The sequence below is a fragment of the Saccopteryx leptura genome, chromosome 3 (assembly GCF_036850995.1).
Source record: "Saccopteryx leptura isolate mSacLep1 chromosome 3, mSacLep1_pri_phased_curated, whole genome shotgun sequence".
In the NCBI taxonomy this organism is placed as follows: Eukaryota; Metazoa; Chordata; class Mammalia; order Chiroptera; family Emballonuridae; genus Saccopteryx; species Saccopteryx leptura.
Window position 1 is genome coordinate 166,645,102 of NC_089505.1, and position 14,097 is coordinate 166,659,198.

At 42.2% G+C, this 14,097-nt stretch overlaps 1 protein-coding gene across 1 annotated transcript in view; it reads left to right on the top strand.

The window, feature by feature from the left end:
- The window catches only part of TMED5 (transmembrane p24 trafficking protein 5), a 36,090-nt gene that overhangs the window by 8,639 nt on the left and 13,354 nt on the right, over positions 1 to 14,097 (top strand). Inside the window, exon 2 of the mRNA XM_066376775.1 lies at positions 669 to 766. Within this exon, the coding sequence (XP_066232872.1) occupies positions 669 to 766 (98 nt within the window). The remainder of the gene's footprint in view (positions 1 to 668; positions 767 to 14,097) is intronic.

Here is a 14,097-nt window from a genome sequence, read left to right on the forward strand (position 1 = left end):
TGACCTGTGGTGGCGCAGTGGAAAAAGTGTTGACCTGGAACACTGAGGTCGCTGGTTCGAAACCCTGGGCTTGCCTGGTCAAGGCACATATGAGAGTTGATGCTTCCTGCTCCTCCCTGCTTTCTCTCTCTCTCTCACTCTCGCTCTCTCGCTCTCCTCTCTAAAATGAATAATTTTTTTTTTAAATGAATGTATTTAAGAAGTCAGTTGGAGTCAGATCATAGAGGTCTTGTCTTGAGTTTTAGGCTAAGAAGAAGGTAATTTTTATTCTTTTTTTAATGAAGAGAAATTCAGAAAAGTTACATAGCCTACCCTAAATTGCCTCAGTATAAAGTCCACAATTTGAACTCTTCTGTTTTTTTGTTTTTGTTTTACTCTATAGGGACTGTCAATGAAGGCACTATGTTTAGGAAGATCATTTCAGTAATATCTATAAGGCCTAAATTTCTGTGATAGCCAATAGGAATTGGTAATAAAAGGGTGAGTTCCAAAATTGAATGGAACTGAACCAGATGATCTTTCTGCTCCTTTCTAGCCCTAATGAGTCAATTGACTTTCTTAACCATCTAGGTTAATAAAGAACATCTTTTCATCATATATGATCTACTTTATATAATTTATTTTCAGAATTTGTAATATATATTTTTCTCTTCTGTACTATTCTACAGGTTTTAGATGGAGCAGGATTAGACATTGATTTCTATCTTGCTTCTCCAGAGGGAAGAACCTTAGTTTTTGAACAAAGAAAATCAGATGGAGTTCACACGTAAGTAATCTTTTAGTTGATTCCTTGGACTGAATAATACCAGTGGCTATCTATAGAGTGGGGAAATTTAGCACATTTGATACTAAATATCAACATTAAATGATTCTATATGAACATTTTAAATAGTCTTTGATAGTGTTCTATCTTAAAAACTGGAATATTTTCCATTATCTTTTTTCTTTTTGTTAGGCATTTTGCATTGATTGTGACTACATTTTTTCCTTACTTTGGTTAAATAGATGAGTACTGCTTAAGTATTGCATTCAGTCTATTGTGACATTTTAAACCTGCCTTTCTGGCTAACACAGACTTTCTATTTTAAGTAAGTTACTGTTCTAGCTATGTATCCTAAAATTTTTTAAGCTGCTAGCTTTATCGTCTTTGCCCATTCTTTTCTTCCTTAAAACAACAGTACAATACATCTGTGTGTTTGTAAAAATTGTTTTTTTACTCAGACCTTACCCTTTTTAGACCATTAGAAAACCCCAAAGTAAAAGATCTGACCATAGAAAAACATATACAAAGAAAATACTTGTTATAAAATTTTCAGTTTAAATTTGACAACCGGTTCCCTGGCCAGATAGCTTGGTTGGTTAGAGGGTCATCCCTGTATGCAAAGGTTGCAAGTTTGATTCCTGGTCAGGGCACATACCGAAATGGATCAATCTTTCTGTCTCCCCTCACTTCCCCTTTCTCTAAAACCAATAAATAAAAATTTTTAAAAAGAAACTTAATTTGGCTTGACCTGTGGTGGTACACTGGATAAAATGTCAACCTGGAACAATGAGGTTGCAGGTTCGAAACCTCTGGCTTGCCTGGTCAGGGCGCATATGGGAGTTGATGCTTCCTGCTCCTTCTTACCTTTTCTCTCTCTCTGTCTCTCTCTCTCTGTGTCTCTGTCTCTTTCTCTCTTTCTTTCTGCCCCCCACCACAAATGAATTTTAAAAACAATTTGACAACAGACCATATGTTCTTTTTTTTTTCTTTTTTTAAGAAATTTTATTTATTTCCTGGCTTGTGGTGGCCCAGTGGATAGTGTGTCGACCTAGAATGCTGAGGTTGCTGGTTCGAAACTCTGGGCTTGCCCAGTCAAGGCACATATGACAGACAATCAGTGAATAAATAAGTGAAGCAACTATGAGTTGATACTTTTCATTCCTCCTCCCGTCTTGTCTCTCTGTAAAATCAATTTTAAAAAATTTTTTAAGAGAAAGAAATTTTAGCCTGACGAGGCAGTGGCACAGTGGATAGAGTGTCAGATTGGGATGCAGAGGACCCAGGTTAGAAACCCTGAGGTCACCAGCTTGATGCTGGCTCACCAGCTTGAGCGCAGTGTTGCTGGCTCGATTGAGTGTGGGATTATAGACATGAACCCATGGTCACTGGCTTGAGCCCAAAGGTTGCAGGCTTGAAGCCCGAGGTCGCTGGCTTGAGCTAGGGGTCACTGGCTCAGCTGTAGCCCCCAATAAAGGCACATATGAGAAAGCAATCGATGAACAACTAAGGTGCTGCAATGAAGAATTGATGCTTCTCATCTCTCTCCCTTCCTGTCTCTTCCTGTCTATCTCTCTGTCACTAAAAAAAAGAAAAAATATAGTTCATCTTTAAATTTCAGAATATAGAAAATGTATAGAATTTCTACCAATTTTTACTTCTTTTCAATTTTCTGCTTTCCTTTAGAGCAGTGGTTCTCAACCTTTCTAATGCCGTGACCCCACAATACAGTTCCTCATGTTGCGGTGACCCCAAACCAAAAAATAATTTTGGTGGCTACTTCATAACTGTAATTTTGCTACAGTTATGATTCGGAATGTAAATACCTGATATGCATTATGTATTTTCCGATGGCTTTAGGCGACCCCACCGGGGTCGCGACCCACAGGTTGAGAACCGCTGCTTTAGAGATAAATTAATATTGACTCTTAGGAGGGAAAGGTATTTTAATGCTTTAGTGCATAGACTTGCCTCTCATTAAAACATTGGAAGACAGGCCCTGGCCGGTTGGCTCAGTGGTAGAGCGTCGGCCTGGCGTGCAGAAGTCCCGGGTTCGATTCCCAGCCAGGGCACACAGGAGAAGCGCCCATCTGCTTCTCCACCCCCCCCCCTTCCTCTCTGTCTCTCTCTTCCCCTCCCGCAGCCAGCCGAGGCTCCACTGGAGCAAAGATGGCCCGGGCGCTGGGGATGGCTCCTCGGCCTCTGCCCCAGGCGCTAGAGTGGCTCTGGTCGCAATAGAGCGATGCCCCGGAGGGACAGAGCATCGCCCCCTGGTGGGCGTGCCGGGTGGATCCCCGTCGGGCACATGCGGGAGTCTGTCCGACTGTCTCTCCTCGTTTCCGGCTTCAGAAAAATACAGGAAAAAAAAAAACATTGGAAGACAAAAATAAGTTTAGAGAGTTCACACTTAATGAGTTCTTTCAATGTGCCAGGACACTGTTCTAAATACTTTACATGTATTCATATGTTTTATTCTTCACCACAATCCTGTGAAGTACATGATATTATCATCATTCTACCAATGAGGAAATTGAGGGAAGGTTACACAGCTGGTGGACAGTGAAGCCAGGATTTAAAACCCCGTTGGTCCAACTGTTAACCACTAGAGCAAGTTTACAAATCTACTTTTTTCTTTTTTTTTTTTCATTTCAGTGAGGAAAGAGAAGAGAGAGAAGGGGGGAGGAGCAGGAAGCATCAGCTCCCATATGTGCCTTAACCAGGCATCCCAGGGTTTCAAACCAGTGACCTCAGTATTCCAGGGCGATGCTTTATCCACTGTGCCACCACAGGCCAGAAAATCTAATTTTTAAAGAGTTGATTAGCCTGACCTTGGTGGTGCAGTGGATAAAGTGTCGTCCTGGAATGCTGAAGTTGCCAGTTCGGAACCCTGGACTTGCCCAGTCAAGGCACATATGGAAGCAACTACTATGAGTTGATGCTTCCTATTTCTCCTCCTCGCCTCTCTCTCCTTTCTCTCAAAAAACAAAACAAAACAAACAAACAAAAAAAAACCCCACAAATAAATAAATTCAATAAAAAATAGATTTTTAACAACAATTTTATCTTTAGCAATATTTTTTCCCCAAGTGAAATGAGGGGAGATAAACAGACAAACTCCCGCTTATGCCCTGACCAGGATCCACCTGGCAACCCTTGTGTGGGGCTGATGCTTTGCCCATTTGGGGCCATGCTCGCAACCAAGGTATTTTTAGTGCCTGAGGGAGAGGCTACACGGAGCCATTCTTAGCACCTGGGGCTGATGCACTTGAAACAACTGAGTCATGGCAGCAGGAGCAGAAAAAAGAGAGAAGGGGGAGGGGTGGAGAAGCAGATGGTCAATTCTCCTGTGTGCCCTGACCGTGAATGGAACCTGGGACTTCCACATGCGGGGCCGACACTCTACCATTGAGCCAACTGGCCAGGACCTATATTAATTTTTTAAAGGCAACTAAAATCATCTTTTTTTTTTTATTTTAATGCGGTGACATTGATAAATCCAGGGTACATATGTTCAGAGAAAATATCTCTAGGTTATTTTGACATTTGATTATGCTGCATTCCCATCACCCAAAGTCCAATTGTCTTCCGTCATCTTCTAACTGGTTTTCTTTGTGACCCTCCCCTCCCCCAACCCCCTCCCTTGCCTCCCCCCCCATAACCCCCACACTCTTGTCCATGTCTCTGAGTCTCATTTTTATGTCCCACCTATGTATGGAATCATATAGTTATTAGTTTTTTTTTATTTACTTATTTCGTTCAGTATAATGTTATCAAGGTCCATTCATGTTGTTGTAAATGATCCGATGCCATCATTTCTTATGGCTGAGAAGTATTCCATAGTATATATGTATCAAAGCTTTTTAATCCACTTGTCCACTAACGGACACGTGGGCTGTTTCCAGATCTTCGCTATTGTGAACAATGCTGCCATAAACATGAGGGTGCATTTCTTCTTTTCAATCACTGCTATGGTGTTCTTGGGGTATATTCCTAAAAGTGGTATAGCTGGGTCAAAAGGCAGTCCAATTTTTAATTTCCTGAGGAATCTCAGTACTGTTTTCCACAGTGGCTGCACTAGTCTGCATTCCCACCAGCAGTGCAGGAGGGTTCCCTTTTCTTCACATCCTCGCCAGCACTTATTCTGTGTTGTTTTGTTGATGAGTGCCACTCTGACTAGTGTGAAGTGATATCTCAATGTGATTTTAATTTGCATTTCTCTAATGATTAATGATGTTAAGCATTTTTTCATATGCCTATTGGCCATCTGTATGTCCTATTTGGAGAAGTGTTTATTCATTTCTTTCGCCCATTTTTGATTGGATTGTTTGTCTTCCTGGTATTGAGTTTTACAAGTTCTCTTTAAAATTTATTAACCCCTTATCAGACATATTATCAAATATATTCTCTCATTGTGTAGTTTGTCTTTTTATTCTGTTCTTATTGTCTTTAGCTGTGCAGAAGCTTTTTAGTTTGATATAGTCCCATTTGTTTATTCTTTTATTTCACTTGCCCGTGGAGATAAATCGGCAAATATATTGCTGCGAGAGATGTCAGAGAGCTTACTGCCTATGTTTTCTTCTAAGATGCTTATGGTTTTACGGCTTACATTTAAGTCTTTTATCCATTTTGAGTTTATTTTTGTGAATGGTGTAAGTTGGTGGTCTAGTTTCATTTTTTTTGTAAGTAGCTGTCCAATTTTCCCAACACCATTTGTTGAAGAGGCTGTCTTTACTCCAATGTATGCTCTTACCTCCTTTGTCAAATATCAGTTGTCCGTAAAAGTGTGGGTTTATTTCTGGGTTCTCAGTTCTGTTCCATTGATCTATATGCCTGTTCTTATGCCAGTACCGGGCTGTTTTGCGTACATTGGCCTTGTAGTATAACTTGATATCCGGAAGTGTGATACCTCCCACTTTATTCTTCCTTTTCAAGATTGCTGAGGCTATTCGTGTTCTCTTTTGGTTCCATATAAATTTTTGGAATATGTGTTCTATATCTTTGAAGTAAGTCATTGGTATTTTAATCGGTATTGCATTGAATTTATAAATTGCTTTGGGTAATATAGATATTTTAATGATGTTTATTCTTCCTAACCATGAGCACAGTATATGCTTCCACTTGTTTGTATCTTCCGATTTCTTTTATCAATGTTTTATAATTTTCCAAGTATAAGTCTTTATCTCCCTGGTTAAATTTATTCCTAGGTACTTTATTTTTTTTTTTTTATTTTTTTTTTTTCCTGAAGCTGGAAACGGGGAGAGACAGTCAGACAGACTCCCGCATGCACCCGACCGGGATCCACCCGGCATGCCCACCAGGGGGCGATGCTCTGCCCCTCTGGGGCGTCGCTCTGCCACGACCAGAGCCACTCTAGCGCCTGGGGCAGAGGCCAAGGAGCCATCCCCAGCGCCCGGGCCATCTTTGCTCCAATGGAGCCTTGGCTGCGGGATGGGAAGAGAGAGAGAGAGAGGAAGGAGGGGGGGTGGGTGGAGAAGCAAATGGGCGCTTTTCCTATGTGCCCTGGCTGGGAATCGAACCTGGGTCCCCCGCACGCCAGGCCAATGCTCTACCACTGAGCCAACCAGCCAGGGTGTATTCCTAGATACTTTATTTTTTTGGTTGCAGTGGTAAAGGGGATTGTTTCCTTAATTTCTCTTTCTGACAGTTCATTGTCGGTGTATAAAAATGTCTCTGATTTCTGAGTATTAATTTTATATCCTGCCACCTTGCTGAATTCATTTATCAGGTCTAGTAGTTTTTTGACTGAGACTTTAGGGTTTTCTATATACAATATCATATCATCTGTAAATAATGATAGTTTTACTTCTTCTTTTCCAATTTGGATGCCTTTTATTTCTCTTTCTTGTCTGATTGCTGTGGCTAGGACTTCCAGAACTATGTTGAATAAGAGTGGTGAAAGGGGGCACCCCTGCCTTGTTCCTGATCTTAAGGGGATTGCTTTTAATTTTTGCCCATTGAGTATGATGTTGGCTGTGGCTTTGTCATAGATGGCCTTTATCATGTTGAGGTATGTTCCCTGTATTTCCACTGTTCTAAGAGTTTTGATCATGAATGGGTGCTGGATTTTATCAAATGCTTTTTCTGCATCTATTGAAATGATCATGTGGTTTTTCTCCTTCCTTTTGTTTATGTAATGAATCACATTGACTGATTTGCGAATATTATACCAGCCTTGCCTCCCAAGAATAAATTCCACTTGATTATGGTGTATGATTTTTTTCACATATTGCTGGATCCAGTTTGCTAATATTTTGTTGAGGATTTTAGCATCTAAATTCATCAGGGATATTGGCGTATAATTTTCTTTCTTTGTGTTGTCTTTGCCTGGTTTTAGAATCAGAGTTATACTCGCCTCATAAAAGGAGCTTGGAAGTCTTACTTACTCTTGAATTTTTTGAAATAGCTTGAGAAGGATAGGAGTTAGTTCTTCTTTGAATATTTGGTAGAATTCACTTGTGAAGCCATCAGGCCCAGGACTTTTCTTTTTGGGGAGTTTTTTGATAACTGTTTCAATCCCATTTGTTGTAATCGGTCTGTTTAGGTTTTCTGATTCTTCCAGATTAATTTTTGGAAGATTATATGTTTCAAGGAATTTGTCCATTTCATCTAGGTTGTCTAGGTTTTTGGCATACATTTCTTCATAGTATTTTCTTACAATATTTTGTATTTTGTTGTGTCAGTTATTTCTCCACTCTCATTTCTAATTTTATTTATTTGAGTCCTCTTTTTTTCTTGGTGAGTTTGGTTAAAGGTTCATCAATCTTGTTTACCTTTTCAAAGAACTAGCTCCTGGTTTCATTGATCCTCTGTATTGTTTCTTTAGCCTCTATGTCATTTATTTCTGCTCTGATCTTTATTATTTCCTACCTTCTACTAGCTCTGGGCTTTGCTTGCTGTTCTTTTTCTAGTTTGTTTAGATGCAGGGTCAAGTTGTTTATTTGAGCTTTTTCTAGCTTTTTGAGGTATGCCTGTAATGCTATGAACTTCCCTCTCAGGACTGCTTTTGCTGTGTCCCATAAATTTTGAGTTGATGTATACTCGTTATTGTTCATTTCTAGAAATTTTTAAATTTCTTCTTTGATCTCATTGCTAACCCATTCATTATTTCATAACATGCTATTTAGTTTCCAAGTGTTTGAGTATTTTTGAGTTTTTCTGTTGTGGTTGCTTTCTTTTTTCTTTTTTTTTTTTTTTTTTTTTTTTTTTGTATTTTTCTGAAGCTGGAAACGGGGAGGCAGTCAGACAGACTCCCGCATGCGCCCGACCGGGATCCACCCAGCACACCTACCAGGGGGCGATGCTCTGCCTATCCGGGGCGTCACTCTCTCGCGACCAGAGGCACTCTAGTGCCTGGGGCAGAGGCCAAGGAGCCATCCCCAGCACCCGGGCCATCTTTTGCTCCAATGGAGCCTCGGTTGCGGGAGGGGAAGAGAGAGACAGAGAGGAAGGAGAGGGGGAGGGGTGGAGAAGCAGATGGGCGCTTCTCCTGTGTGCCCTGGCCGGGAATCGAACCTGGGACTTCCGCACGCCAGGCCCGACGCTCGACCACCGAGCCAGCCAGCCAGGGCCAATGGTTGCTTTCTAGTTTCATGCCATTGTGATCAGAAAAAGTGCTCGATATGATTTCAATCTTCTTAAATTTGTTGAGACCGCTTTTGTGTCCTAACATGTAGTCTCTCCTAGAGAATGTACCATGAGCACTTGAAAAGATTGTATATTCTGCTGCTTTAGGGTGAAAGGTTCTGAAGATATCTATTAAATCGAGTTTATATAGTATGTTCTTTAAGTCTGTTTCTTTGTTAATTTTCTTTCTTGAGGATCTGTCTAGTGATGTTAGTAGGGTATTGAAATCCCTTACTATAATAGTATTGCTGTTGATCTCGCCCTTTAAATCCATCAAAGTCTGCTTTATATATTTAGGTGCTCCTATATTAGATGCATAGATATTTATAACAGTTATATCTTCTGTTGGATTGCTCCCTTTATCATTATGTAGTGACCTTCTTTATCTCTTACTATAATCTTCGTTTTAAAGTCCATTTTGTCTGATATAAGTATTGCTATCCCAGCTTTTTTTTCATTTGCATTTTTGTGAAATTTTTTTTTTTCCATCCTTTTATCTTCGGTCTATGTGCATCTTTTGTTGTTGTTTTTTTTTGTTTTTGTTTTTTTGTTTTTTTCTGAAGCTGGAAACAGGGAGAGACAGTCAGACAGACTCCCGCATGCGCCCAACCGGGATCCACCCAGCACGCCCACCATGGGGCGACGCTCTGCCCACCAGGGGGCGATGCTCTGCCCATCCTGGGTGTCGCCATGTTGCGACCAGAGCCACTCTAGCGCCTGGGGCAGAGGCCACAGAGCCATCCCCAGCGCCCGGGCCATCCTTGCTCCAATGGAGCCTTGGCTGCGGGAGGGGAAGAGAGAGACAGAGAGGAAGGTGCGGCAGAGGGGTGGAGAAGCAAATGGGCGCTTCTCCTGTGTGCCCTGGCCGGGAATCGAACCCGGGTCCTCCGCACGCTAGGCCGACGCTCTACCGCTGAGCCAACCGGCCAGGGCCGCATCTTTTGTTTTAAGGTGTATCTCTTGTAGACAGCATATGTATGGGTCCTGTTTTCTTACCTACGCAGCTACCCTGTTTTTTTGATTGGATCATTTAATCCATTTACATTTAATGTTATTATTGATATGTAGTTGTTTATTGCCATTTTATTCTTTAAAATTGTATTCCTCTTTTGCTATGTTCTTTTTCTCCTTTGATCTGTTTACAACAGGTCCCTTAGCATTTCTTGCAGCCTTGCTCTATCCCTTGTTATCTATCCCAAAGTCTCTATCCCTTGTTCTTTCTCTTCTTCTTCAGGAACCCCTATGATGTGGATGTTATTTCTCTTCATGTTGTCACAGAGCTCTCTTAGAGTTTCCTCAGACTTTCTGAGTCTCTTTTTTCTGCTCTGCTTCCGTGCCTTCATTTATCTTGTCCACTAACTCGCTGATTCAATTCTCAGCTTCATCCATCCTGCTCTTAATTCCTTCCATTGTGTTCTTTGTTTCTGATATTGTATTTGTCATTTCTGACTGATTTTTTTTATTATTTCAATGTCCTTTTTTATATTTGCTATTTCTTTATTTAGTTGTTTGTAATGACCATCTATTGTTCTAAGATCTTTGAGCATCCTAACAATTGTTATTTTAAACTCTGCATCTGGTAATTTGGTTATATCTGATTCATTCAGGGCCTTTTCTGGGGCCTTTTCTCTTGATTCATTTGTGTTGCATTTCTCTGCCTTCACATTTTGTCTGGAAAAGAAGGTTTTGACCACTGGAGTCCACTGGGTGTGGCCTCTATGATCCCTAGGTGTGGTCTGTCTGCAGGCCTTCCACCCCCTCTCCTGTTGCTGCCTATGGCATTCAGGTATGGGCATTGCCAGTGCCTGCCCTCTGGGGCTGTTGCTGTGGTTTCCGCCTCCTTCATGGGAGTGACTGTGATCACGTGCTTGGGTATACAAGCCTCGGTGGCCTTGGCCTTCGACCCACCCCCACGGGTGGCGTTATGCTCGGCCCTGAGGGCAGGGGTGAGCGCCTTTGCTTAGTTGCGGGTCTCCACCTAATTCTGGTCTTTCGCCCGCTTGTGGGACGGCTGCAAGCCTGGGCTTCACAGGCCGGGCAAGACCACGTACCCATGCTCAGTAGCAGGACTCCGCCTGTTCTGAGCTTTTGGCTCCACCCCTACTGCAGGAGCAGCTTCCAAGTCAGACCACAAGCCTCGGTTTCACAGGTGCCCTTGCTCAAGGGCCGGTCTCCACCCCTTCCGGGGCTCTTGCCCTTCCTCTGCAGGCTGGATTGCAGGCAGCCCACAGCTGAGCTTGACCACTTTTACACGTCCCCTCCTCCCCAGCGGGGCAAGACTGAATTCACACCTGGGCCTCAGTGGTGGCCAGCCAGCTTCCACTCTTGCCAACAGAACAGCGCTTCCACGTCCTGCCACCACCCGCCCTCGGTCGAGCCCTCAGCCGTGTGGGTGGGGGCGCTGCAGCTCAGACCCTAACACTCACTACTGTAGTCCCGAAAGCTCCCTCCTTCTAAGGAACTGTGCTCTGAGTGCCATGGGAGAGCTTGTTTGGCTGGTGTCCTGCTTCCCTTTGCTGGTATTGCTGTTTCCAGGGGAAATATTCGCTTCAGATTTGGGGAATGACTTGTCCCAGAGGTTAGGGTGGCTGTCTCTCAAAATGTTTCTCCCTATGCCTCCTAGATTACACTCTCTTCCTGCTACTCCGGTACTCTCCTCTTACCCTGTCCCCTGGATCCCCGGGTGAGTGGTTGTGAGAGACGTTTTCTGCGCAGTCCCTTTAAGAAGAATCTTGGGTCTGAGAAATCAGTCTCTTTCTCACAAACAGTATCCTGTCTTGTTTCCAGCTAAATACTGTCCAGCTAAATACTTCTAGGCTCTGGGGCTGCAGGCTGGAGCTTTCTTCCTGGGACTCAGGACCCTCCCCTCTCTGCTAAACTCACTTCCCGCCACATGAGTCTCTCCGGGCTGCCATTGGCTCCGGGGAGCTGGGCAGCCCTCTCCACGTTTCCGCTTTTCCTACCAGTCTCAGTGTGCCTTCTTCAGTGTTTCTTGTTTGAAGAGGCCTCTTAGTTTAGTCCAAAGTTGGTTTTTCCAGATGGTGGTTCTTAAAATTAATTTGTAATCCATTTGGTTCGGGGAAGTGGAAGTTGGTACGTCCGCCTACTCCGTCACCATCTTGTCTACCTGCTATCAAGGCAACTAAAAGCTTAGTTATGGTATTGAAATAGTTTTTCTTCACCTAACCAGGTGGTGGCACAGTGAATAGAGTGTTGGCCTGGGATGATGAGGACTCGGATTCAAAACTCCGAGATTGTCAGCTTGAGCATGGGTTCATCCAGTTACCAGCTTGAGTGCAGGGTTGCTGACTTGATCATGGGATCATAGATATGACTCCATGGCACTGGCTTGATCCCAAAGGTGGCTGGCTTGCTTGAAGCCCAAGGTTGCTGCCTTGAGCAAGGGGTCATTGGCTTAGCTGGAATCCCCTGGTCAAGGCACATAGGAGAAAGCAATCAATGAACTACTAAGGTGCCACAACTATGAGTTGATGCTTCTCATCTCCCTCCCTTCCTGTCTGTCCCTGTCTGTGCCTCCACCTTGTTAAAAATAAATAAATAAAAATTTTTTCTTAGTTAAATCTTTAAAATAAATACTGTTCTTCTAGCCTGACCAGGAGGTGGGACAATAGATAGAGCATCGGACTGGGACACAGGGGACCTAGGTTCAAAACCCCAAGGTCTCTGCCTTGAGCATTGGCTCATCTGGTTTGAGCACAGCTCACCAGCTTGAACCCACGGTCACTGGCTTGAGCAAGGGATCACTTGGTCTGCCTCCCTCCCCAGGGCACATATGAGAAAGCAATCAATGAACAACTAAGTGCTGCAATGAAGAATTGATGCTTCTTATCTCCCTTCCTTCCTGTCTGTCTGTGGGAAACAGGCTGTAAGCCAGGGGTAGTCAACCTTTTTATACCTACCGCCCACTTTTGTATCTCTGTTAGTAAAATTTTCTAACTGCCCACCAGTTCCATAGTAATGGTGATTTATAAAGTAGGAAAGTAACTTTACTTGATAAAATTTATAAAGCAGAGTTAGAGCAAGTTAAAGCATATAATAATAATTACTTACCAAGTACTTTATGTCAGCTTTTTGCTAAGTTTGGCAGAATACATCTTTATAAAACAACTTACTATATATAGTTCAATTAATCTTTTTATTTATACTTTGGTTGCTCTGCTTCCACCCATCATGAAAGCTGGAATGCCCACTAGTGGACGGTAGGGACCAAGTTGACTACCACTGCTAAGCTGACAAGGTCCCTATAGCCTAGGGCTTAGTTTAAGACTAAGCTCTTCCCCACCCTTTTAAGACTAAGATCTTTTCAACACCCTTTTTTTTTTTTTTTTTTTTTTTTTTTTTTTTTTTTTTTTTACAGGGACAGAGAGAGAGTAAGAGAGAGGGATAGATAGGGACAGACAGGAACAGAGAGAGATGAGAAGCATCAATCATCAGTTTTTCGTTGCAACACCATAGTTCATTGATTGCTTTCTCATATGTGCCTTGACCGTGGGCCTTCAGCAGACCAAGTAACCCCTTGCTCAAACCAGTGACCTTGGGTCCAAGCTGGTGAGCTTTCTTTTTTTTTATTTTTTGCTCAAGCCAGATGAGCCCGCGCTCAAGCGGGCAACCTCAGGGTCTCAAAATTGGGTCCTTCGTATTCCAGTCCAATGTTCTATCCACTGTGCCACCACCTGGTCAGCTCAACACCCTTTTTTAAGACCAAGCTTTTCCCCACACCCTTGACTGTTGCATGGTGGGGGGGGGGGTGCACTCTTTTGAGGATTCCTGTATATGCCTCAGATGAGTGACCTTGTATCACAGACTTCCTTATTTGCATATGGCTTAAAGGCTTTAATTCTCCTCTACACTATATAATAAAGCAGACCAGGGGCTCTTGTTCTCTGTTCTTGCCATCAGCTTGCAGAGGCCTCCCGATCCCATCCTTTTTCTCTTTAATTTTATTTCCTAATTCCACATCATTCTTCATCAGGACCTGGAATTACTAGCCGTGCTGGTTTGCGGCATCTGTCTGTCTTTATCTGTCCCTTTCTCTGTCTCTCTCTGTCTCTGTCACAAAAAGTAAAATAGAAGTCAGGGTTAGTAAAAATTTCTCCAAAACAGTCTTAAATAGTTTACATAATACCTATTTGTCTAACACTGCCTGTAATGAGGAGTTACATATAAATGCATTTTTCTAGACAACTGAATTAATATTACCCTAACTATATATATTCCAAGAGTGTACTTATTCAGTAGGAGGCCTGGAAGAAAACATTTATGAATATCCATCACTGCTTTTGACAACAAAACAAAACTCACTTTACAGATTAATCTCAATTGAAGGGGAGATTTGTAGTCATATTTCCGTATGAATTGAACTTATGATAAATTACTTTTAATAACATAAATATTTAATTTCATTGTGAGGTGTCATGTATCTAGCTTTTTAATTCTGTTCTTTTCCAAAAATTAGGCCAATATCATTTACCATAATACCAAGCACATCTAGATTTTAAGTATTTGAATATACAGGGGTAGGTAAAGTAGGTTTACAGTTATGAGTATGTGAAATTATAACTGTCAACCTACTTTTTCCCACCACTGTATATTTCCAGGTTACTTCTTTCTCAAGAAATTATAAATTACCTTTAAATACTAAGGAAGTCTTATCAGTAAGCTGTCCACTTATT